This window comes from Pongo pygmaeus, chromosome 13 (assembly GCF_028885625.2).
Source record: "Pongo pygmaeus isolate AG05252 chromosome 13, NHGRI_mPonPyg2-v2.0_pri, whole genome shotgun sequence".
In the NCBI taxonomy this organism is placed as follows: domain Eukaryota; kingdom Metazoa; phylum Chordata; class Mammalia; order Primates; family Hominidae; genus Pongo; species Pongo pygmaeus.
Genome location: NC_072386.2, coordinates 112,317,007 through 112,340,654, shown reverse-complemented (window position 1 = coordinate 112,340,654; position 23,648 = coordinate 112,317,007). Strand labels below are relative to the sequence as shown.

Genomic DNA, 23,648 nt, shown 5'->3' with positions numbered 1-23,648 from the left:
TCCAGCCCAGGAAGATAAAAGTATACCCCACTACCACCATCCCTTGGAGGCCTGTGACCCTCTGAGAGAGAGAAGAATCCAGAGCTGCTAACTGAGGATCTCAACACTTGAGTGGGTCTCAGAATCACCTGGGGCTTGTCAGGAATACAGATTCCAGAGCCCCCCTTAGATCTGTGACCCTGACTCTCCCAGGGTGGGGCTCCGGAATCTTTTTACCAGGTTCACATGGCACTATGATGCTCAGCTACAACCAGGCACCAAGACAAAGTGGGATGCCTCTGGTGCTCCTTCATAATGCCCATAGGAAATGCCTGGACTCTCCTTATCTGCTGCTGCCACTCCTGAAACCTTGGGAAGTTTACAAGGACTCACAAGTACCTTCCTTACAAGCACCTTCAGGTGACCATACCTCCACCCACCTCTGCAGACAACTGATAGGCCCTACCTGATGACAGTCCAGCTGGGATTAGCGGCAGGGAATAAACCGACCCATTTCATGGGGAGAGAAGCGTGTTATTTACAGAGCCTTTGGAAAGAGGAGTCATCAGTTGACCTGGCATTTTGATCATCAGAAAACTACCCAAGTCATGGCCGGGTGCAGTGGCTCAGGCCTGTAATCCCAGCACTTTGGGAGGCCGAGGCAGGCAGATCACGAGGTCAGGAGATCGAGACCATCCTGGCTAACACAGTGAAACCCTGTCTGTACTAAAAATACAAAAAAATTAGCCGGGCATGGTGGCGGGTGCCTGTAGTCCCAGCTACTCGGGAGGCTGAGGCAGGAGAATGGCGTGAACCCGGGAGGCGGAGCTTGCAGTGAGCCGAGATCCCACCACTCCACTCCACTCCAGCCTGGGCTACCGAGAAAGACTCTGTCTCAAAAAAAGAAAAAGAAAACTACCCAAGTCACGCTGTCATTAAAAGGAAGCAAAGACCCAAGAAAGCAAAGAGGCCTGGCTGTGGCTGTTGAGGGTTCCCCCTTTCTAGAGTCCCATAACCCTCTCTCTCCGAAGACTCTCAGGCAACCACCATGCAGCCCCCTGCCCTGCAGGAGCAAGGTCCTTAACCCTAGCTAAAGAGACACCCTCAGGGCAGCAAGTGCCAAGGCCAGCTCCCTGGAGCAGCGGGGCATGCCCCTTGGCATGGGTTCCCCATGTTCAAATCTGGACTCTGCCATTTAAGGGTTCTATGACTTCTGGCAAGTCTCTTAACCATCTTCAGTCCTGGTTTCCTCGCTTGTGAAACGAGAAATATCCATTTCTTAGGATGGCTGGAGGGTTAAGGCCATACAAGTCCCGTGGCAGCCCCTCCTATAAGACCCACCAGGACTGCACGAGTTCTCCCACTGCCCAGAAGGTTCTTCCCTGAGAGCTCAGCTTACTCCTTTTGTCATCGGGGAGGCCTTCGCCACCACCCCCACCAGATGAAACCCTTCAGATCTGGGCTCTCACTGCCTTCAGGACACATGCCTTAATTGCAATTACACAGTCACCTGTAGGACAATTGCACTTCAGCCTGTGTCCTCCACTAGGGGAGGAGCTGGGGCTGGTTTTGCTCACCATTGCATCCCTCAGCTTAGCACCATGCCTGGCACGTAACTGGCTCTAACTGAAGAGTATCCTCTCCTTTGAGACCAGGCTGTCAGAGCGCCTGTCCCATTGTTGGCTCCTGACTTCATCACTCAGTAACTCCTGAGTCCAGCCTCTATAATATTTGAATCGGTGGCCTGTCCTAAAAGGGAGGTTCACAGCGCCAATAGCTGCCTGCCTGTCTCCCTGCTGCTCAGGACTCGGCCTTGCATGGCTCTGCAGATTTCACGTAGTAACACCTTCTCAGAGTTTCAGAAGCAAACCAAAGTCATTTGCCAACTATTTTCTCCCATTAATCTCACAATGCATTTGCTATTTTCCCTCCATAATGACTCACTTAGCAGCAACAGAGCAATTAGGCAGACCACAGAATATTGATTTTCTAAGTGGGAGAAATGTCAGCACAAACATCACTTCATGTCTGTCTTGGGCCATCTCTTGCTATATGATGAGGTGGACCCTGGGAAGACTGGGTTGGATGTGCTGGCAGGTTGTGGGATCTCAAAAAAGCAAAAGCATGGTGTGTGAGAATGTGAGTACGTGTGTGTGATGACAGAATATGATCAAATTACCATGTAACATGATCCCATGTAGACCTCAAAACCCTGGGAGGTAGGCACCACGATCATGGTGCCCATTTAAAAATGAGGAGACAGAGGTTCAAGATTAGGTGACTTGTCCCAGATCATGGAGGAAGTCAGGGTGTCGGATCTGGATCTGGGTCCATGTGTCAGCAGAGCAGGATTCTGTTCATCAGAGAGCCCCCGTGTGGCTTGCTTTGGGACCAGAAAAGAAGTGTCAGGTGTGGCAATGCAGTACCTTTCATGGTGTATGGTATAACCCAAGATTTTTGAGATATAAAACAGTTGGCCCGAGTCCTGAAGTCACATCTCAGCCCCGGTGCAGCCTCTAAGCCCAGCTGCTGTGAACAAATTCACCCCAGGTTCCCCTGGCCATCCACCGGGCTTGTCCAGTAACTCTCAGAAAGGCCTCTTGAAAGACAAGCCAGCTGGACCCCCCTGCCCTGCTCCTTCACTCCTGCACCACCACTACTGGCCCAAGTCAAGTGCATACCCAGTTTCTGGGGCACCTCAAACATCCCCACCCTACAACAAGAGGGCAGGAGAAGGAAAAGGGTGAGAGTCGGGAATGGTGTGATAAGCAGGCATCTGGCGGTTTTAGGCCCCTATCTACATACGGCTCCAAAGCCAGGCCCCACAGCTTGGAATCCCTGAAGGAAGGCTTTCACTCACTCCTGCCTCCACCCCCTAGACACTCCAAGCAAGCTGGGAAGGGCACTGTCAGAGCAACAGGTCCTAAGGCCCCACCCCAGCCAACATACTGACACCTATCCAGGGAGCAAATGGTTTCTTGGTGGCCAAGAGGAAAGAGCTGAAGGCCCAGCTGGCAGACGTGGGTTTAAATATCAACTCTATGTGCCCCTGGGTGAGACAATTACCCGCTCTGGGCCTCAGTTACCTTATCTATAAAATGGAATAATCCCTGCCCTGCCACCTTCCTAGATGGTGTGATGGCCATGTGGGGAATGACAGGGTGCCACATAAATGCTGGCTGGGGAAGCTCCACAAAGGGGGAAGTTTACAAGAGTTGGCACTGTCCTCCAAGGGCAGGGGCCGCTCCAGGTGGAAAGAGCTCCCCATTGCTGGAGATGTGCCAACACTCTGGAGTGCCGGTGTGGATGGGAAGCAGAGCATCCTGTACCCCCTCCCAGGGGCTCAGACACACGCTGGCACATTAAAGCCTCTAAGAAGCCATGCATCAAAGAAACTGACTGACTTGGTTCACTGGACGCCGCCCTGACCTGTTTGGACTGTGGAATTCCCTCATCCCAAGTACCCATTAACATCTGTAAGAATATGTTCAGTAGAACCCATTTAAGACATACTCCTACAGAAGGTTTGGAGCAAGGCCTTTCAAGAGTACTCATGGCGTGGTGAGACTCTAGGACTTTCCCCATGGAGACTACATGTCGGGGGCAGGCCCACCCCTTACTCTCCTTTCTAGCATGAAACGGAGACAAGGCCATGCGTCAGAGGGAAAATTCACGTCAATGAAACACCATCAAAAGAGATTTAGAAATCTCAAATAGGAATCACTCCCAGGCTACCTCCGACTTTAACAAGCCCAGAAACTGGGAGGGATTGAAGAAGGGCCCCAAGCAGAAATACCTCCCCTCCCCTACTTGTCTGAAAACTGGCCCTCATTGCTCTTACCCGCTGCATAAGCATTGCTCCCTTTGGGCTGCCAGAAAAGAGGGCTAAGCCCCACAACAGCTGATCACACTTCAGAGAAAAAGGGTTAGTGGGACCACAGAGAGCAAGACGAATAAGAATCCTAAACCATCTGTGTGCTAGAAAACCCATGTGTGGATCCTGGAAGAAAGCACACACTACCCCTCACCTGCCCTTTATCATGCCATGGGAGCCATGTGGACACACCAGAGCCGGCCCCCAACCCAGTGCCCTCTCCTCTCTCTGGGGGCTCCATGCCAGGAAAGGCAGAGGAGTCCGGGAACCATCGGCTCCCCTGGAAGAGCTCTGGCAAACCTATCCATGGCAAACCCATCCATAATGGTGCAGACTTTGCTCCCAGCAAGGACAGGGCTTTATTAATTATTCAGGAGACGGTGCAATTATGCAAATCTGTGGGCAGCCTCTGCCCAACCACTGCCTTCTGCAGAGGGAGTCTAGAGGGGGATGGGGAGGCCCAGAGCCCAAGCTGCCAGGTACACGGAAGCCACCCAGCCTGCAAAAAGGGGAATAAACCCCTACACCCTAGGCCTAGGCTGGTCCCAGACAAACCACCTCCCCACAGAGGGCTCTCTGACCAGAGCCAGGCCCCATCCCACACACAGGAGAGCTGGTAGCTGCTCTGAGGAATGATATTGAGAACCTAGGATGACTTTTTCCAAATACATATGACCCACTACCTGTTGCTGAGCCAGCAATACCATTATTCAAGGCTTACTCCTGCAGGTACTAACAGCAGGGAACACTTCTAGAGTTTCCTCCAAAACATGCTTCTGAGGAGACATAACACCTCAAAAGAATGTTTACCAAATAATGTTCTGCAAAATACAACTGCTCCACAGATGTTAACAGCTGCTCCTGGGGTTGGGGGACAGGAAACCCTGGATTAAACAAAGCAAAACTGACTTCTTTATTGCAGGACCTCTCAGGGCCTTTCATCTCCTGGGTCACAAATGATTTCCCAAGAATGAGGAAGCAAAATTTGAGGCTGCAAAATGTATTTGAGCACACAATCACCCCACTGGAGCAAAACATCAAGTCTCACCTCCAAGAACCTCTGGAACTGAGTTTGAGAAACTCTGGACAGACTGCTCCCCAGTCCTGTTTGGACTATGGAATTCTCTCATCGCAAACGCCCATTAACATCTCTAAGAATGTGTTCCATGGAATCCAGTTCGGGAAAACACTCCTATGGGTGCTGTGAACAATAAGCAGCAGAGATACGAAAGACAACAAGGCCTTTCAAGTGCACCCCTGGCTTGTACAGACTCTAAGACTAAGTTCTCTGCCAGCTCCATTTTTCCTTAATTCTGAAATTCTCTGGAGTAGGTTTTCACTATCCTCATAAACAACCATCAAATTCGTGGACTTTATGATCCTAGGGCAACTGAGCAAGACCACCTCAGGCAGGCTGGATGGGCTCCGGGCAGAACATCTGGCCCTGGCACTACCACTTCCCTACATCACATCCAGTCCACAGAAGGCGGTGACACCAGGGCAGTGTGGCCTGCAGCACAATAGGCAACTCCCTTGGTGAGTCTGCTGTAGTACTGCCCGGGGTGGCTGGGGGTTTCAGCGCCAGCTTCACCCATCTTCCCACAGATCCTGAGCAGAGGCTGGTGGGGGAGTCCCTGGCCACCATCATCATCACCCTGTTTGCCTTCACCCTCCCGGGTAGTGATGAAAGTCACCTCTACGTTCTGACCTTGGAGGAAGGGAAGTGCTATGGAAGGCCACTTAGCCTAGCCACGACCCCTTCTTGTACCTGCCCCACCTCACCCGGCATTGTAAGTCAACAAATCCAAACGCAGCCACAGCTCATCAGCTCTGCCCAGATGAAAAGAGGTATGGGAGCCCAGAACCCTGGGGGAGCCACAGAAAAAGACGCTTGAGAATAAGTGATAAGTTGCAAATAGGAGGGGCAGTCACTGAGCGGAGCCTGCCCTCACATCCTGATGACTCCATCTTAAGAGGCCTGCCCCCACTGCCACCCCTACCACCTCAGGACTTGGGCACCCACAGCAGCCCCCAACAGAGCCCCTGGTGCCCTTGGGACATACTTCCAGACCGCCTTGCAGCAACCACATTCTCTCACCTGGGAGACAGAAAAACATTCTAGAAAGACCTGGATGCAAATCCTGTCTATGCCACTCACCTGCTGTCCAACTCAGGGCAAGTGACTTTTACCTCTTGGAACCTCAAATTCCTCACCTGTAAGACAGGAAGAGGGCAGTACTGTGGGGTGGTTAAAAACACTGATGTGGGAGCCAGAAGGCTTGGGTTTAATCCCAGCTCTGCCATTTCTGGCCATGCAACTCACGCTTCCTTGGCTGTGAACCAGGGACTGCAACAGTATATATCTCACGGGCTGCTGTGAGGGTGAAGTGAGTTCAACTCAGTGAAGTGTAGAGAGCAGGGTCTGGCGCATAGGATGTGCCCAGTCACGTCAGCTAATATACTAGAGAGGGCCCTGGCTGTGGATACAAAGAGATCTAGATTCTAAAGGCAACCTGAGGCTAATCCTGGCTATGTGATTTTACACTCTGAGGACAGTTTCCTCACCTGTAAAATGGGGGAAGGATAAAATGAGGGTAGTCAAGAAAATCAGAGATGATGCACATACAATGCATAATGCCTGTCACACAGGTGCTTCTTAAGTGACCAGGTGGTTTATCAATGTGATCACTGACAGAACACGTAATGTGAAACAGAGCACATGAGCACAGGCTATGTAGAACGATGCTTAACGGGGGCCTTACATAATAAAGCCAACCGCCCGGGTTTGAAACCCAGCTCTGCCACTTATGAGCTGTAGGACTTCAACAAGCTGCTCAGTCCCTCTGTGACTCAATTTTCTTCTCTGTAAAATGGGGACAGTAATAGCACATATCCTTCAAAGGGCTATAGTAAGAATGAGCTGAGCAAATGCACGAGAAAGCACCAGGCACAGAGCCTGGCCCATCCTGAGTGACCACTCAAGGGCAGTGGGTGGGGCTATCACAGCATCAGAAGCAGCTTGCCATGAACAGAGCAGGATGAAAGGCATCTCCGTCCCGCCCCGCTACGATGGCTCCATTCTCCAGCAGCTCCAGGGGCTTCATGACCTGAACGCAGTAAACCAAAGCCCAGGAAAGACTGGGCCAGCCCTGTGCCAGGAATCCTGGGCCCCGAGACACTAGTTTCTGTTTTTGTTTTTGCTTTACTGAAATAGAGAATCTGAAGCTCAGAGGGAAGCAGTTGGTGGAGCTGGGCCTTGGACCAGCTCTGGGAGACTGACTCAGGAACGCCTGCTATTAACCTCCATGGCAACTGGCGGTGTGGGGGACGGGGTTTTAGAGTAAGGCAGCCTTAGGTTCAGATTCCAGCTGCCCGCCTCACAGGCGCAGATCCCCCATCACCTCCCACTACCCTAGCAGGTGCCTGGCCTCCTTAGTTGGGAGTGCAGCCCACCCCACCTGGCCTAGTCTCTCCAAAGACAGTCATTCTCTTCCCTGAGCCGAGACCTTCCAAGGGGTCTGGAAGACTTCCATTCCCAGGCGGGAGCCAAGGGTACATGATCCAGTCCTAAAATGCTGACTAGTCCTACTGTCCTGTGGAATTTGACTTGGCGGACTTTGAATTGCATTACTGCCGCTCGCTCAATCCTAAGTAAATGGGATTCCCTGAACCTCACTTTCCCCACCTGCAACCAGGAAGTCAGTGAGAAGAGCAGGCCTTGGTGGCAGGTGGGCTGAGCACTGGACCTGGAGTTAGGAGACAAGTTCCAGCTCCCCTTGCCTCTGCCCCTTCACCTCTCTGAGCCTCACCCACCACAGCTGCAAAATGCAGATCAGTCATGAATGCCCTGACTGTTCCAAGCACCCTCAGGAGACCCAGGGCACTGGTGTGCAGGAGCTTTTCACAATGGGAGCCTAGTGCAAGCACAGAAGGGGGCTACTGCTACTCCTCTGAGGAGGGAGAGGGTTTATTTCAAAAGGCATCACAGCCTTAATGAGAAAGGACATGACATGCTACTGGTGGGATCTTGACATCAACCAGGGAATGGACTTGCCTGGTTACTGGGTTTCCTCCAGTGTGTGACTTTGGGCCACTCACACATCGGGTTTCAGTTTCTACACCTGTGAAATGGGAAACAGAAAGCCCTCTTGCTATGAGAAATCAGTAAGAGTACAGCACAGGAAGTGCTTAGGCAAGTCACTAGCACACAGCTGGGGCACAATGCCTGCCCCTCTGCAAAAGGAGCAAACTTTGCGGAAGTAAGACCACCCCACCCAGACAGTGTAATTCAGAAGGTCTGGGGCAGAGTCCAAGAATCTGCATTTTATCAGGTGTCCTAGGCAATTCCTCCTCATACAGGTCCTCCTCTGCCCTGGGTTTCTAGTACAACAGTAAGGATTTAGTCATAGCCACTTAGTTTCCTGACGAAATGTGGGGAAGTTGGAAAGAGGGAAAGAAAGCACAAATGGGAGTAAGAAGCAGAGGGGGTGGGGCTGGGAACAATCTATTAATCAATCTCCTCCCAAGCCAGAAACAGTAATTGTTGAGGCTCATACATCCTTCACCTGCTAACAATCTGCAGCTGCAATACAACGTTCTGATTATGAATGTCAAAAAGGCAGAGCATGAAATTAACTTCCCCTTAGTCATTGGGCACAGGGAGACACTACACTAATTCACTGCCCTTGGTATGAAAACTCCCCATGACAACGTCGCATCAAATTAGGGCCCATGCTACCCTGGTGCCATCTCTATCTCTCCCCAGTGCACTCTTTTACAATCAGGCCCAGCCTGAAAACAAGGGCCCTGCTTGTTCCAGAAAGGTCAGGGCGACAGGCAGGAGGTGATGGTTACCTGGGACAGTAGGGAGAAGGGCTGCTCTGGTCCCCCGTGGGGGCTGCCCACTGAAAAGTAGAGGTGGGATCTCATTGTGCTAAGGAGTAACTCACTCGGCAGAGCATCTGATGCAGTAATGTACCACTAGCCCCACCTGAGAGATGGGAAAACTGAGAGGGGCGGCAGAAGGGTGGAGGCGGCAAAAACCTACTCAGGCTGCCTTTTGCGGAACCTCTAAAAAGTACAGTCTCAGGCTGCTCACCAGTCCATCCCTCTTAAAAAATTTAAGCACATTCAGTTATTCACAGGCCAACTCTAAATGCCTCTGGCACAGGGCACAAAGTGCTCTGTTAGTGCCTCCAAGCAGCCCACCGCCAAGGCACTGTCATCAGCTGAGGTCTACAAGGAGATAACCCTAGGGGTCTGCAGAACGCAGGCCTCCTAAGCCAACATACGGAGGGGAGGAAGGGAGGTCTTATTCCTTGGCCTGCCCTCAAGATGGGGCCTGACCTCCAGCCTTGGGGTCACTTCTTACCCCTCCCCCAATTCTCAGGCAGGGTGCCAGGAACCTTTGTGGGTGGGGATGGACCCTGTTTCCCTCTCCCTCCGGTAGGTTTTCACCCCATCGCCCCTGTGGCCCAGAGGGGATATCTGCTGCACGCTGGTGGCTTCCACAAGGACGTGCATGTGTGCATGCCCAGGTGGCAGGTGGCATGGCCTGTATACACAAGGGAGGACAGCCACATGCTCACAGAGGACAGAGATGACCTGTATCTCAGGAGGGGATGGTAACACAGGCATGCCCCAGCTGGGAGGGGAAACTCCCCTATCATTTCCATCACTAGAATCTCCTGCGAGTTTCCAGCCAGCCCTTTGAGGCAGGTGGGAGGGTACAATCACTCCTCTTGATGGATGAGTGGAAGGAGGGGCAGACAGGAACCACGGCTTGCTCATAGTCACACAGAGGCAGGGCCTGACCAAGAGCCCAAGGAAGGGGTGTGCAAGCAAGCTCTCACGTCACACATGGGCCACAGGTGACTCCACCGTGAGCTCAGAGAGAAGTGGAGGGGAGGGAGTTGGGCCCTTGGTGGAGAGTTGGCTGTGGGAAGCTTCCTCAGGCTTCCAGACTCTGACTGGGGGGCGGCTTCCCTGCAGCGGTAGCCCACAGGCCCCTGGAGGGGTGGGAAAGCAGAGTGGCCAGTGACTGTCCCTCCCACAGCCCAGGCCTTGGGCACGTCACCCGGCTGCTCTGAGGCTGGTGCAGCCCCACCTCAGTCCAGGCTTGCTATCCACACATTCTCACCCCATCCCCAGGCAGATGCTGCCCTGGACACACCTCGCAGATGGATGCACTGATGGCCAAGAGACTAGAACCACCACAGGTTCTTCGTGCAAGGGCAGCATTCACTCACCTACAGCCAATCACCACAAGGGAGCGGACTGGCAGCTCAGAGCAGAGAGAAGCTAAGCGCACCCTGCCACCCTGGAAGGAGTCACCAAGCCGACTGCGGGAGCCGGATGCTTTTCCCTCTTGCCTTTTTGGTCTCTTATGATCTCCTCCAGTTTTGTTCTGTGGCCTTCTAAAATAGCCATTAATTAGAGCCTGGTAATTAACTTACTGGTTCAAGCAATATTTTGCAAAGAAATTCCATTAAAGAGTCGATTTGCATATTCTAATATGGGGCCTGGAAATAGGCAGGGCTACCTGGAGGAGAATGGAAGCAGTCCCATGGCACCCCTCAGGCCTGGCACCTGGGCCTGGGCTCTGCCTGGTAACCGAAAGTGAGAGGGGAGGCAAAGAGTTGCTCTCCGGGAAGTTCTCCCCAAGAAGGTGGGGAGCTTATTCACACACCGGCCAGCTCAGTGTCCATGCACCCAGACAGAAAGTGTACACATGCACACAGGGATGCACGTGAGTGCTCAGAGAACACACTATACACATGGGCACAACAGGGTATACGTACACAGACATGTACAAACAACTGGCAGATGCATACCCAAGAAGAAAACACACGATAATAACAATAGTAGCCAACACTTATACTGAACACATAAATTGAATCACATGCAATTGCCTGTATTTGGCCTCCCAAAACAGCAACTTTATACAGTCTCACCCCATATGATGTACCAGGAACTGTTCCAAATACTTCACCTGTATTAACTCAATTAAATGCACAGACATGTATAAGGACATTAACATATAATGTACGCACAACTTCATGAGGACAGGTGCACACTTGCAACACATACAAAAAATGTACACAGACATATATATGCTTGCGCAAAGAAAGGCTTCTGTAGCCTTTGAAACCCCAGCCTTGCTGATCCCATTCTCACTAGCTAATTTCCACCGTTCCTAAAAATATTGCCCAGCTCGGATCTTGGGAAGGTACACGAGGGAGATGCAGATCTAAAAGGAGGGTAATAAAAATGAGAAAGCAAAAAATAAATTGATTCTTCTATACGTCCAGGTCGTATTCTGTGGCTTTCCCCTTCCTCTCTAGAGATGACACTCAGAATCATGTGCTCCTGTGCCGGTCAGCCCTGCCCCCAAAGGTGCCCATGGGGCTCAAGTACAATGCTGCAGTCGAGAGGGGATCTGGTTCCAATGTCTGGCTTCTGCATAGGCCCCACCTCCATGCCTTTGACTGTGTGCCTCAGTTTTCCTGGCCATAGAGCAGCCCTTTCACTGCCTACCTACCCTACAGGGCAGAAGACCTCTTAAAGTGCTGTGTGAATACAGGGCCTCCTTATGAATGATGGGATTAGGAATTAAACCTGATTTCCTTATGGAGAGGAGACGATGGGAGGAGAGGAGGAAAGAAGGGAGGGGGAGGAGGAGGGGAGAGCTAGGTGAGCCTTCCTTACAGGTAATTAATGAATTCCTTGTCATACCTCTTGGAAGGCAGAGGCTCATTTAACGTGTAGGATCCACCTACATGGGACCTCTCGGAGCTGAGGAAGACCAAACAGGGCAACCAAGAATCCTGCAAGAGGCTTGTCAGAACACTCAGGCAAAGGACAGGAATAGACAAGTCTCAAAAGAAGCACCGCCACTGGCCATGAAACTCAGGAAAGCACCATTCAATCACCAACAAGCAAATGAATGCAGATAACAAAAAAATGCCCTTTTTCTGCCTATCCAAATGACAAAGGCTGTTTTAATGATGACATCCAATGTTTTGAAGGGTGTGAGGAAACAGGTGAGCACTCTCAAAAATCACTGGGGAGGGGTATGAATTATTACAGGTTTTTGGTGGGCGACATTTTTCTAAGAAAAACCTCAAACTATTCATATTTTTTGACCTAGTAATTCTAAGGCTTTATCCTTTGGGAAAAATCAGAAATGTAGGCAAAGATAAATATTCAAGGATTTAAATCCCAGTGTCATTTTTAATCAAGAGAACTTAGACATAACCTAAATGCCTAAATGATTAAAAACAAGTATGACCCAAACAGAAGATGGAACAATGAACTTTTAAAACTGATTATTAAAACACACATGAGAGCTTTGCTTTCCCAGGTGTAAGCAGGAATCCCTAGGAAAATGTCCTGTGCTCTAGGTAATAATAGCTGTTTCTTAAGTTTAAGGCAATAATGACCCATCTTAAGCTCGAATCACCTTACCAGGCACAGCAACATCTATTATCTCTTGAACCTCAGGATGAGGCCACATGATTGCTTATTATTCCCACACTGTGGATGAGAAAACTGAGGCTTACCAAGACGAGATGACTTAACCCTACCAATATTAACTGAAAACCTATGACATATTAATCTAACCTCTTTCACACATTATTTAATTAAATTTTAGAAACATTTAAGAAATGTGCAAGACCCAGTGTTAAATGCTAAGGAAACAGCACTGAACCGGACAATTTCTATGAAAAGTGTGCTAAATGTATTAATGTTAATGTCTTCAACAACATGATTATCATGATGCTCATTCTGCAGATGAGCAAACTGAGGCTCCAAAAGGTTACGTGACTTGCCCCAGGAATGCCTGGCTTCAAATCCAAAGATCACATACATCCCGTTACTCCTGGCAATTGTCTAAACTGCACTATCATCTTGACATCACCACACTAGACAGACTAGTCCCCAAAAAAAGGACCAGGCCCTCCCTGTCTATAGTAGGGGAGGGAACGAGGGCAAGAAACACCAGACTTGGGTGCCCAGCCCTGCTTGCACTTACTGTCAGCAACCAAAGCAGGAAAATAGACCCTAACTTCCATTTCCCCTGCTCCTCATCAACCTTCCTCACTCTCCCTCCTCCAGAGACTGTCTCACCACAAGGGGCAGAATTGATTCCTGCCTATCCAGGTCCAGGTGAGGGTCCCTGGAAGCTGCCATCCCCCACATCCAAGTACTGTATCTCCCTCCCTAGTCCCATAACACTTGGAATTCCACCATTAGTAACTTTCAGGTGTGGGAACGCCAGCCAGCACACACATACTCTGGAAGGGGGAATCGATCCCTAACTCCACACATAGCAGCCTTGCCTACCTGCCCCAGAGCTGCCAGCATTTATGAGCTAAGCTCTGCACCAGGATGACTGGGAAGAGCTTGATGGGGGTACAGACACTTTAGAATAACTACTGTGGTAAGTTTAGACAGGTAGCATGCCAAAGGAAGCATATTCCCAGCAGGTGTGGAGGGCTAGAGTCACACAGAAACAGCACCAGGAGAGAGAACGAATGAGGAAAGCATAATATTGCCAACTGACCCTCCTAGCTCCTCAGTAACATTAATAAACAAATGAATGACTTGAAAATTATCCTCTGGGCTGACAGAACCACATCCTCTATATCACTTTTACCAACATTAAAACAGCCTCGTAAATGAAGCGGCAGCATTTCCAGTCTGCAAAATGAAAATGCTTTTGCCAGCACACCTTTCACCTGGAAAGCGCTCCAAGCAGCATGTATTTCTGTTATCCAGGAGAAATGATCACCTGTCCTTGGTGCCTATTGCCAAAGCCTCTGAAGAAGAAATGAGTGTCTGAGGGACCCAGAGACTGTGGAGACCAGCTGGCAACCTCCCCTGAGGCCGTTTCAGAAAAATAAGTCCAAAGGCTCAAGCCTGTCCTACAGCCCCCAGCCCCCAGAGCCCAGCTGTGCCAACCAAGCACTGCCTGGCCTGACCCCAGCCTCACAACCAGATAGCAACCCTCAATCCCAACCAGCCAGGTTCGGCATCCCCACCCCTGAAACCGACTCCTTTTCCAGGGAGCCAAAAAAATTTCAGCACAGAACCAACTGGTTTCCAACCTCCAGATGAGAGAATTCCAGCGCAAAAAAACCACCTCCCCAACACAGCAGCTTGCGGAGCACGCAGACAGCATTCAACAAAGCCTCTTCAGCAGCCATATAAACCAGATAGATTCATCCAAAGTCAGAACTCAAGTGGCCGCCCCAGAGTGCCCTGTGCCGCTCATCTACCTGGGAAGGCCATGGAGACCAGCGCTCCCGCTCGACACCCTAGAAGCCCCCACCGTCCTTCCCACTCGTGTCCCACCCACTCACTGAGGCTAGCGTCTTGGCACTTACCCTCTCCCCAGCCAGAGGCATGGCAGCCAGTGGGGGTCCCATGGAGCCAGGACACAACCCTTCCTTGCTGCTAAGCGAAGCCAAAGACAGCCCACCCTGCCCTCCCAGCCTTCAACAGCACAACCACACCACATCAGAGAAGGGAGAGGCACCGCTCCACTCATCCAGGTTTGGCCATGAGCTGGGGGGCGGGCAGGGTCACCATAGTTGCTTTTACTCACTGAACTCCAAATGGGATGACTCCAGGGACAGCCCCAGAGAAATTTCTGCCCATCCATCCCAGCAGCAGCCGACGAATCTATTCCTAAGCAAAGCAGCAAATCAGGAGACCCCAGTCCTGGGAAAGCCTATTTCAGCTCCAAGGCTGGGTAGAGGGATTTCAAACCCAGTCTTTCTGCCTGTCCATGGGAAATCTAGGCTCCCTTCCTGTGCCAGAGAAGCCACCAAGCCAGATTTTGTTTATAGAAAATTAATAAGACAATTCCACACCACTGCCAGTGACATTCTGCTTCAACCGCTACCGTTTCCTACCGTTTCCAGAAGCAGGCTTGTAGTTTCACTCCCAACCCCCACTCTGCGCCCCTTCAGCATGTGGCAAGGCTGACCTGAGGCCAAGTGGGGCAGGACCCGCACGAGGTCGTCTTGGCCATGCCCCGACCTCTGGCTAGGGTGGCCAGCCAGCACTTGCCGGCTTCTAGGTACAGGCTTCCCGCTGTAAGGAGGTAAACATGACATGCACGCCGCCTGCTCCCGGGAGAGCAGACACACTCAGAGGCCGGACTGCCTGTTGTCTCTCCTGCTCCCCGGACAACCACCACATGCACACAAAACGGGGTACGTACACAAGCCCCCGCATGCGGGTGCAGAGGGTCCTGACCCCCGCCAAGGAAAGCGCGGAGAAGGGCATGTTCCCGGGGAAGACAGCCGAAGGCAGGGGCCCGGCGGAGGGAGGAAGGCAGCAAAACGGGTGGCCTGCCGCCCAGACAATAACAAAGATGGGAAGCGAGATTTTCAAAGACGCAGTGACTGCACCCAGCGCTGAGCTCTGGCCCGGCTGCATCTTCCTGCCAGGGCACGCCTGGTCCCCTGGGGCACCAGGGCCATCAGAGAAAGGCTGAGGGTCCCGCCTCAGGCTGGGCTTGGCAGCTGGGGCAGGAAACCAGCTGCAGGCAGTGGTGAGGATGCATTGGAGAGCGCGGCTCTGGGCCGATGGAAATTAAAGGTCTAGTCATTCTACTGGGAGGTGGGAGTGTTACTTTCCAGGAAGATGCTAGGGGTCAGTTAAACAGTCACTCAACCTTGGGCAGGAGTTGGGCTATAACTTGGACTCCTCTGCCCGCTAGAACCAAGGGGGAGGGGAGAGACATTTTCATGCTACCTACGCCTCCCCTACAGGGAGTGCCAACACGGACACAGCCCTACGAAGGCAGATGCCAGTGGTCTGAGACGTTCGGGCTGAATGCTGAAAAGGCTCCTCGGTGCCTGCCCGTACTTTCACCTCCACAGGCTGGGCAGGGGCATGTTCTAACTGGCACTGGAATCCATCACCATGCCTGTGCCTAAGTGGAAAGGTGCCTGTGGCTGGCACCACTCGAGGAGGACCTGGGCCCTGAGAGGCTGTGTCCGCCCAGTGCCCCCTGGAGGAGAGGATGGCTTGCCCTTGCGAGCTGAAGCCTGCTCCCTTGCCAGCGTCTCCCGGCAGGTTGAACCACCTCCTCCTCCCTCTCCCTTTCTGCCCCACCAGCCACCTCCCCGCAGAATTTCCACACCTGCTCCCGGCTGGCCCAGGAGAAGGAAACAGAAAGCAGGAGACACCCCTGAGAGTGGAGAGGTGAGGGAGGGAGAGAAGCAGCTGCCTAGGCTGGAGAGGAGACGGCCCTGGCTCCCCAGCCTCAGGCTGTGCCCCCAGCTCAGGGCCTGGGCACTGCCCGCTCTGCTAGAGCCAGCCCCCAGCGGAGCACGCGCCCTACTTAGAGCAGATGTGCCCCCTAAATGGCCCAGCCCCCTGCTCCTCCCCTCCAGATGTTCACCCTTCCCCTCACCACGGGCAGCGCCCGGTCTCGGCCAAACCCGGCCGAAAATGCCTTTTGTATCTGATACCCAGGGGCTCCCGAGGCAGGGGGATGGGTCCTGGGGTCGGAGGCGCCACTTCCGTCCCCGGTTCGGGCACCGCACGGCCCGGGAAACAATGCCCACCTCGGACAGGCGAGGCAGGACTTCCCTGCGAGGGCACTTCGCGCCCGGCCTCGCCCGGGGCCGCCGCGGACACCCTCTGCTCTCCTCTCCTCTACTCACCTAACCCCGGAGGGAGGCACAGGGTCCTCCCCTCGGGCCCCCTAGTCCGGCCGAGGTGGCCCCATAAGTTCCCGGCGGGCGGCGTGGGGTCCCCCCACCGCCGTGTGGCTCGCCCCGGGCCGGGCTCGCGCTTTGTCCCCGCGTCCTCAGGGGCGCAGCCCGGGGCGGCGGCGCGGGGGACCGGGCGGCGGCGGCGGGCTCACCTCTCATTGTCCGCGGCGGCGGCGGCGGCGGCGCTCCGGAACCCCGGCAGGATGTGGCGGAAGCTGTGGTTGCGGTCCAGCTTGGGCTGGCTCTTGGTGCGCTTGATGGAGCCCTTGAGGCGGCGGCTGAGGAAGCCCTGCGCACGGGGGGACAAGAGAGGGAAGGGGAGGCGGGGTTAGCGCCGCGGCGGCGGGACGGGACCCGCGCGGGACCCGCACCCTTGCTGGGCGGCCGCGCGGCCGAGGGCGGGCCGGCTCGGGCTCGGCCCCAGCAGCTCGCGGCCCGCGCCGCCCGCCCGCCGACCGAGCGCCGACGGCCCGGCCCGCGCAGCGCGGCCCAGCCCACCCCGCCCGCCACGTCGCCCCCGCCCCCTAAGCCGCTGTTGCCTTGGCGACGCCGAGCCGAGCCGCGCCGACCGCGTCCGAGGCTGCCCGAGCCCCCCGGGCGCCGGGGCGAGGGGGAGTACCGGGACGAGGGGGCGGGGCTGCGGAGGGGCGGAGACCCCCGGGGACCGCCAGGGCCGGCCGCCCAACTCACCTCCCTGCCGCCTCCGAGCTTGTCCTCCCCGTGAGAGGTCACACCCCCCCACACCCACCTGGAGGAATCCACGCCCCCCCACCCCGTCGGGGATTGACAAAGCGCCTTCCTCCGCTGCGAGGTCGCTGCTCTCCAGCCCCCGGTGGTACCGATGAGAGCGGACGCGTGGTCGGCTGAGGCGCCGGCTGGCCTGCGCCTGGCAGTGCCCTGACCACCTAGACCCCGATTCCGGGCGACTTTCCTTCCCAGAGCAGCAGTAGCTTGATGTCAGGGTGGGGCCCCTCCCCGGAACCGTTGTATGTACCCCAGCAAGGACAACCACCTTGGGGGACGGGATCCCTAGTGCTCAGGTCAGGGAGGGGCCCGAAGGGCCGAAGGGTTTGCTGAGTATCCCCATTAAAAGCTTCAAGATTTGGGGAACCTTATTCAGGCCATTTATCCACCTACCAGGTTGCACTGACTGAAAACAGAGCTTAATCCCCCACCTCCCCCATCCCAAGAGCTCCTGGTCTAATGGAAGAGACAGAGAAGACAGGCGTTCAATACACACAGGTCAAACCAATCTTCCCTTTACAGGTGACGGGATAGATGTGGGGGCCCCAGGGGACACAGCCTGGGTCCTGCCGGGCTTGGAAACTACAGGCAGCTTGAGGGAGAGGAAAACTGGAGGAGGGGGAGTCCTCTAAAGGAGAGGGGGTTCTGGGGGCTCACCCACCCCAGTCTCAATTCCAGTAATGGCAAGTGGGATGTTAATTTAATTTGAGGTTAATGTACATAATCCAAATACCACATTCCATCCATCACAAAATAAAGGGTCAGTTTGGCAGCCGTCTCTGTGTCCAAGAGGAGCAGTGGATGTTTGGCACAGGCCCTGGGCTGTATCTGTCCATCTTCAACATGACAAGGTCAAACATGGGCTGTACAAGTCATCTCATGTCACCCGCACAGACAGAAAATGACAGAAAAACATTCGCTGCAAATGAAGACGCTTGCTCAGACAGGTAAAGTGACTCACCCAAGGACACCCAGCTTCCGGGCCTGGCTAATTCGAGAGCTTTCAAGATTTCCCTTTTCCTATCTTTCTCCTTCTGCCTTTTCCTCCTTCTTCAGCCATTCATATCCACAGGAGACCTACCCCTGTGGCCACCTGTTGGGATTCTGCGTGTCCTTCAAGGCCCAGCTGAAATGCCACCTCACCAGAAGGCCATCCCAGGCAGTGGAGTCCAAATGCCTCTCACCTCTGCAGCCTGGAATTATCCATCAGGGTATTCTAATCAGCTGCCACAAATATCTCTTAGGTATTAGGGGCTGCAGGAGGGACCCTTCTCCAGAGGCGTGACCCATAGACAAGGCAAAGCTTAACGCAGAGGGACCACAAACGGGGGCAGGTCAGGGGAGCACTAGGCTCTCCAGGACACATGGCATGGAGGCAGAGGCCTGCACCTCTGTGTGAGCTCTGAGCTCTCCCAACCTCTGCCTCTTGCCAGGTATATGGGAGGGGGCTGCACCTGGCTAATTTAGAGGGGTTGTCTTGTCCCAGGGGTTGTGGTCAAGCAAGTTATCCCAATGGGCTTGTACCTTTTCTTGGTTTTTATTTTCTACACTGATGAAAATTTCACAATATTTGCAATGTTGAGGTACGAAGAACAAAGAAGCATGTTTCACAATTTATGTAGCTCATTCTGGAGCAATATTGATGGCTTTATCCTATTTCTGAGTTTAAAAAAAAAAAAAGTTTTCTCCCTTCTAGGAGGTTTGATGCACATGTGCCACTTCCTCTTCCCCACTCCACCCCCTGTGACTCTACTTAATGTTCCTCTGACAAGCAGCCTCCTCCTTAAAGCCTATTCAGAATGGTACCTCCCCCACCCAAACTGACAATGACCTTGGGGACTCCTAATACCCTGTCATATTCTCTCACCTTAATGACAGCCATTATGTGCTAGACACAGTGGCCAAGATAGCCATGAACATTATGGAGTGAGCAGTATATGGATATTCAAGAGGTCAGGGAGCTCAGATCATGAGAAAAGAGATTCTTCCAGGGAACAGAGAGTGTTCCCGTTGACCCACCCACCGATCATATCACACATCCACCTAGAGACCCGTGTCCCCCAGAGAACTCAGCTCAGGACCCTGCATATGACAGACTTAACAAATTCTCATCATCTTGGAAAGCCACTGCCAGAAGGGGACTCAGATGCAAAGGCTGCATTACAGGGTGACTGGGGACCAGAGTAGGGAAGGGCCTTCCCCAAGGTCACAAAGCAAGGTTAATCAAGGACCGTGGACTCCAGTCCTCTGCTCTGCCCAGCCACACAGCTTGTTGCTCTCCTTCATGGGGGTGAAGGGCCAAGGGCGTCCTCTCCCTCTTCGCCAGATGAAGGGAGGCAAACCTTTTTTGCTGTCCCTTCAGAGGCAGCTCCTGGGACTTGATTTCTGGAGGCAGCTACCGCCCTGAACTTGGGAAGAGGGGCTGACTGGTCTTCAAGTCAGAAACTCTTATTCTAGACCCAAGACAACCTTTAATTGAGGGGCAGTGGGCAAATCATTCAGTCAAACAGGGTTCTTGATACCCACTTTCTGGGACCACAGTGGATCCCACCGACAGCCCAGTGGCTAAGAACCAAGTCAAACCCAGCTCCACAGACCCCTCACTGCAAGAGAATACAGTTAAGGCCCCTTGCCTCTCTGTGAAATGGGTGAGGGGCTGCAGTGAGGATTAAATTGGCAGATAAAAGCAGATAAAGCTGCCAGACACGGTGGCTCACGCCTGTAATCCCAGCACTTTGGGAGGCTGAGGCAGGTGGATCACCTGAGGTCAGGAGTTCAAGACCAGCCTGGCCAAGATGGCAAAACCCCGTCCCTACTAAAAACACAAAAGCTAGCCGGGCGTGGCGGCACGAGCCTGTAATCCCAGCTACTCGGGAGGCTGAGGCAGGAGAATCGCATGAATCCAGGAGGCGGAGGTTGCAGTGAGCCAAGAGCCAAGTTTGGCCACTGCACTTCAGCCTGGGCAACAAAACAAGATTCCATCTCAAAAAAACAAAAAAACAAAAAACGAAAACAAAAACGAAAAACTGATAAAGCTCTAGGCTCAGAGTGTAGCAGATAGTAAGTGCTCAACAAAAGCCATGTGGAATTCCCATATACATGTACAGGACTGTTAAAAACACTCCGTTTGTAGTGACATGTGTCGGGCCTAGCTCATCTGCAAGAATTATAGGTGGTCCCCATAATCACTCCCTTGCCTACGGACAGACTCTGACCCCCTAGCCACACCCCCTAAGGCCTGGCTGTATCCCACTTCTCCTGCAGATGGCACTAGACCACAGGACCCCACCCTTGCTGACCATTCCCACTGGGCGGCTCTAGCCCCCTCACATCACTTGGCCTCAAATCTTCATTCAGACAAGCTGTAGGCCAATTACTGGACCTCTCTGAGCCTCAGTGTCCCTATGTGTAAAATAAACTGATGATGATACCTACTTTATGGGACCCTGGGAAGGATGAAATGAGGTACAATGTCGCCAGAAAGACAGTAACTATTAAGCAATTACACACCGTAGTAGGTTTATTGCAACCAATACTGATGTTGGCTGAGCACCACCACCTCTTTTTGCCCCAATGGATAAATGACCACCAAGGGTGGGAGTCAGTCTGGGCTCTCCGAGGAGGCTGTGGGCCGCCCGGCAGGGGGACAGGGACATGAATGAACATGCTTGCAAAATGATTCTGGAGCCACAGAATGTCATCCAGTTTGGTAGTTTTGAACTCTTTTAAACAAGCACTTTTTTTTTCCCTAAAGCAACCTCACAGAGACTCCCGATGTCCAAAGTGCACGGGGCAGGCAGGGCTGCTCAGGTGGAGGCCTCAGCTTTCATTCACTGGAGCAAGGACTGATGTCTAAAGCTCAGCAAGCAGCCTACACAGTCTGCGGGGACCCGCGGCTCCCTCCCCAGATGGAGCACTCTGCCTCTATTAAAGCAGCCCATGTCCCCATCTACTTGTCAGGCAGCTGTGCCACGGCGCTGAGGTCAACCAAGGCCCCAGGGCTTTTGCACAAGGCTGCTGCCTGGTGCCACCTCCCCAGCTCGTTCCCTGACGGCTGGGCATGGATAGATGTGTAGCCCCCGCCCCTCTGTGGATGGCCCACTGCCCATCTGGACACCCTTCCTATGCCAGCTGATCCCCTAGGCCCTAGGCTTCCATCATATCACTGACCAAAGCACAGGGCAGTTTGAGTGGGGGTCAGAGGCCTGGGGGGTCTCTGGCTGGAAGGACCCGAGTTCTTAAGCAGCTCTACTACCCCAGTTCCTGCCACTACACCACCATCCTGACATCTGGCCCACAACCCTTCTCCCTCTCCAGAAGGTCCTGAACGACTTTCTCAAAGGCCTTTCAGAATTCAAGACACGTGATTTCTTCATTCACTCATTTCAATGAATTCCACGTGATGATGATGATATATTACCAGCAATCAAGCTTCTCTTCTGACGAATCACCCCCACCCTAGGAGAGGATGCCTAGGAGTGCCCAATGCCTGTTATCAGGAATCCTTGGGAGGATAAGAGCTTCAGAATTCAGGATGTTTTGGATTTCCAGGTGGGGCAATGCAGACTCAGAGAAGTTAAGTCATCTGCTGAAAGTGGCAGAGCTGGGACTGTAACCAAGAGAGTTCTGGCCCCTGGGATGGGCAGCGTGGGGACTCCCCCATATAGGGAAACAGAATGGACAGCTCTGATCATCCTCCCCACACTCAGCCCCAGGCACTGTACTAGGCCTCAGGGACCAAAGCCAAGGCGGGAGGGAAGAAAGGGAGGCCCGCTCACTCCCTGAGTGCAGAGCTGTCCCACAGGGGCTCCCAGTGAAGACCTGGAGGCTTCCCACCCCCAGGGAGGGGAACCTTGCCCAGTGCTGTCCTTGTCTGTGCCTCACTCCCAGCCGAGGAGGCAGCCCCTAGGGAACCAGGGATCTGCATTTCAGCACTGCCACCTGGACACCCAGGAGCCCCACGTCACCAATGGTCTCAAAGGCACTGTTTCTCACCTAAATACGAAGCACTGAGCAACATACCTAGCACATAGTAGGTGCTCAATCAAAGGTGGGTTCCTACCCCCAAGCTCAGCATCAATTTGTCCTCGCATTCTTCCTCCAGGCCTGTCTTCATCACCCTCACCCCTTTCAACAGACTGACCTGGGCTGCTACAGATGGGCATGTGGGCCTGGCAGAACTTTGTCGCCCGTTAAGCCCTCAGCTGCCCACTAGGGAACCCCAAGACAGTACTCAGGATGGAGGCAGAACCCTGTGGGCCCTCCCTCTGCCCGGGCCCGGCTCCTCCCATGGCAGTTTCTAAGGCCCATCCCCAAAGAGACAGCCTTGGAGAAGGGAGACTGTTTTGACAGGCATGTCTCTCAATATCTTTCTGGGGCTTTGCCCGAATGCCAAACGCACATCTAAATAAACAGGAAAGGGAGGAGAAGATCCCATCCAGATCCTGCCACCTCTCTCAGCTCCAGGAGGGGAGAAATGCTGGGCACACGAGCTGGTAGGCCAACCTGACACCGCAGCAGGCTAGTGGGGGCACTATAAGGGCTGGGGGTGGTGGGGGTCCTGCTTCCAGAGTCACAGGGTGAGATTCAGGAGGGCCCACAGAGGGCAGCCAGGCCAGTGACACTGAGGAGACATCTGAGGCCCAGAGGGCAGTGGGACCTGCCCAGCGTCGCCAGGCGGAGCCATTAGAACCTGGGTCCCCTGCTCCTTGCCCAGTGCTCTTTGCATCTTCAGCATCCACGCTTCCAGAACCTCCCAGTCTGCCCACACTTCCTCTTTTTGGGCCACAGTCTTCCCATCTACAACACGAGGGACTGGACTGGGTGATCACCAAGCTCCTTTCCAGCGCTGATATTTGATGCTTCTACAAAGTCAGAGCAGCTGCCAGGGCCAGGCTGCCTGGGCCGCCCCAGGCTAGGCACTAATAGCATCAGGGAATTCTCTGGCTTTGCCCAAATCCTTCAGATGCACCATTCCTCCTGCCCTCCCCTTCCCTGTTCCCCGGTCTCTACCCTCAGCAGGCTGCCCGGCCTCTCTGTCTTCCTCCCCTCAAGGGTATGCACCATCAAAGAGAGTCCCAGCTGGAGAATGACTCACTAATGGTGGAATGTCAGACACTGTGACAGGCGAAAGAGGGGAGGCATCTTAAGCTGGGATTAAGTTGGTGCCTTCCTAGTGGCCACCTACTCACAGGCCACCCTATGTCCAAAGAATCCTCTACAATCTCATACCAGTGAGATCGCCACATATTCCGCCTGGAGAAGGTAGCCAGACTACTTAAGTCATACAAAGAAAACCAATTCATAGGCCTTGAGAG

At 53.5% G+C, this 23,648-nt stretch overlaps 1 protein-coding gene and 1 long non-coding RNA gene across 11 annotated transcripts in view; one reads left to right on the top strand and one right to left on the bottom strand.

Moving 5' to 3' along the window:
* DAB2IP (DAB2 interacting protein) overlaps positions 1-23,648 on the bottom strand; it is a 218,881-nt gene that overhangs the window by 68,832 nt on the left and 126,401 nt on the right. For 9 of the 10 annotated variants that reach the window (XM_054501293.2, XM_063649873.1, XM_054501301.2 and 6 more), the window contains one exon: positions 16,740-16,876. In XM_054501293.2, the coding sequence (XP_054357268.1) occupies positions 16,740-16,876 (137 nt within the window). Of the gene's footprint in view, positions 1-16,536; positions 16,647-16,739; positions 16,877-23,648 lie in introns of those variants that run through there. The other variant, XM_054501300.2, reaches the window with a different exon arrangement.
* Positions 17,195-19,024, top strand: LOC134737926 (uncharacterized). Its single transcript, XR_010123364.1, has 4 exons — positions 17,195-17,549; positions 17,728-17,829; positions 18,091-18,278; positions 18,388-19,024. It is a non-coding gene; the product is annotated as an uncharacterized LOC134737926 (long non-coding RNA).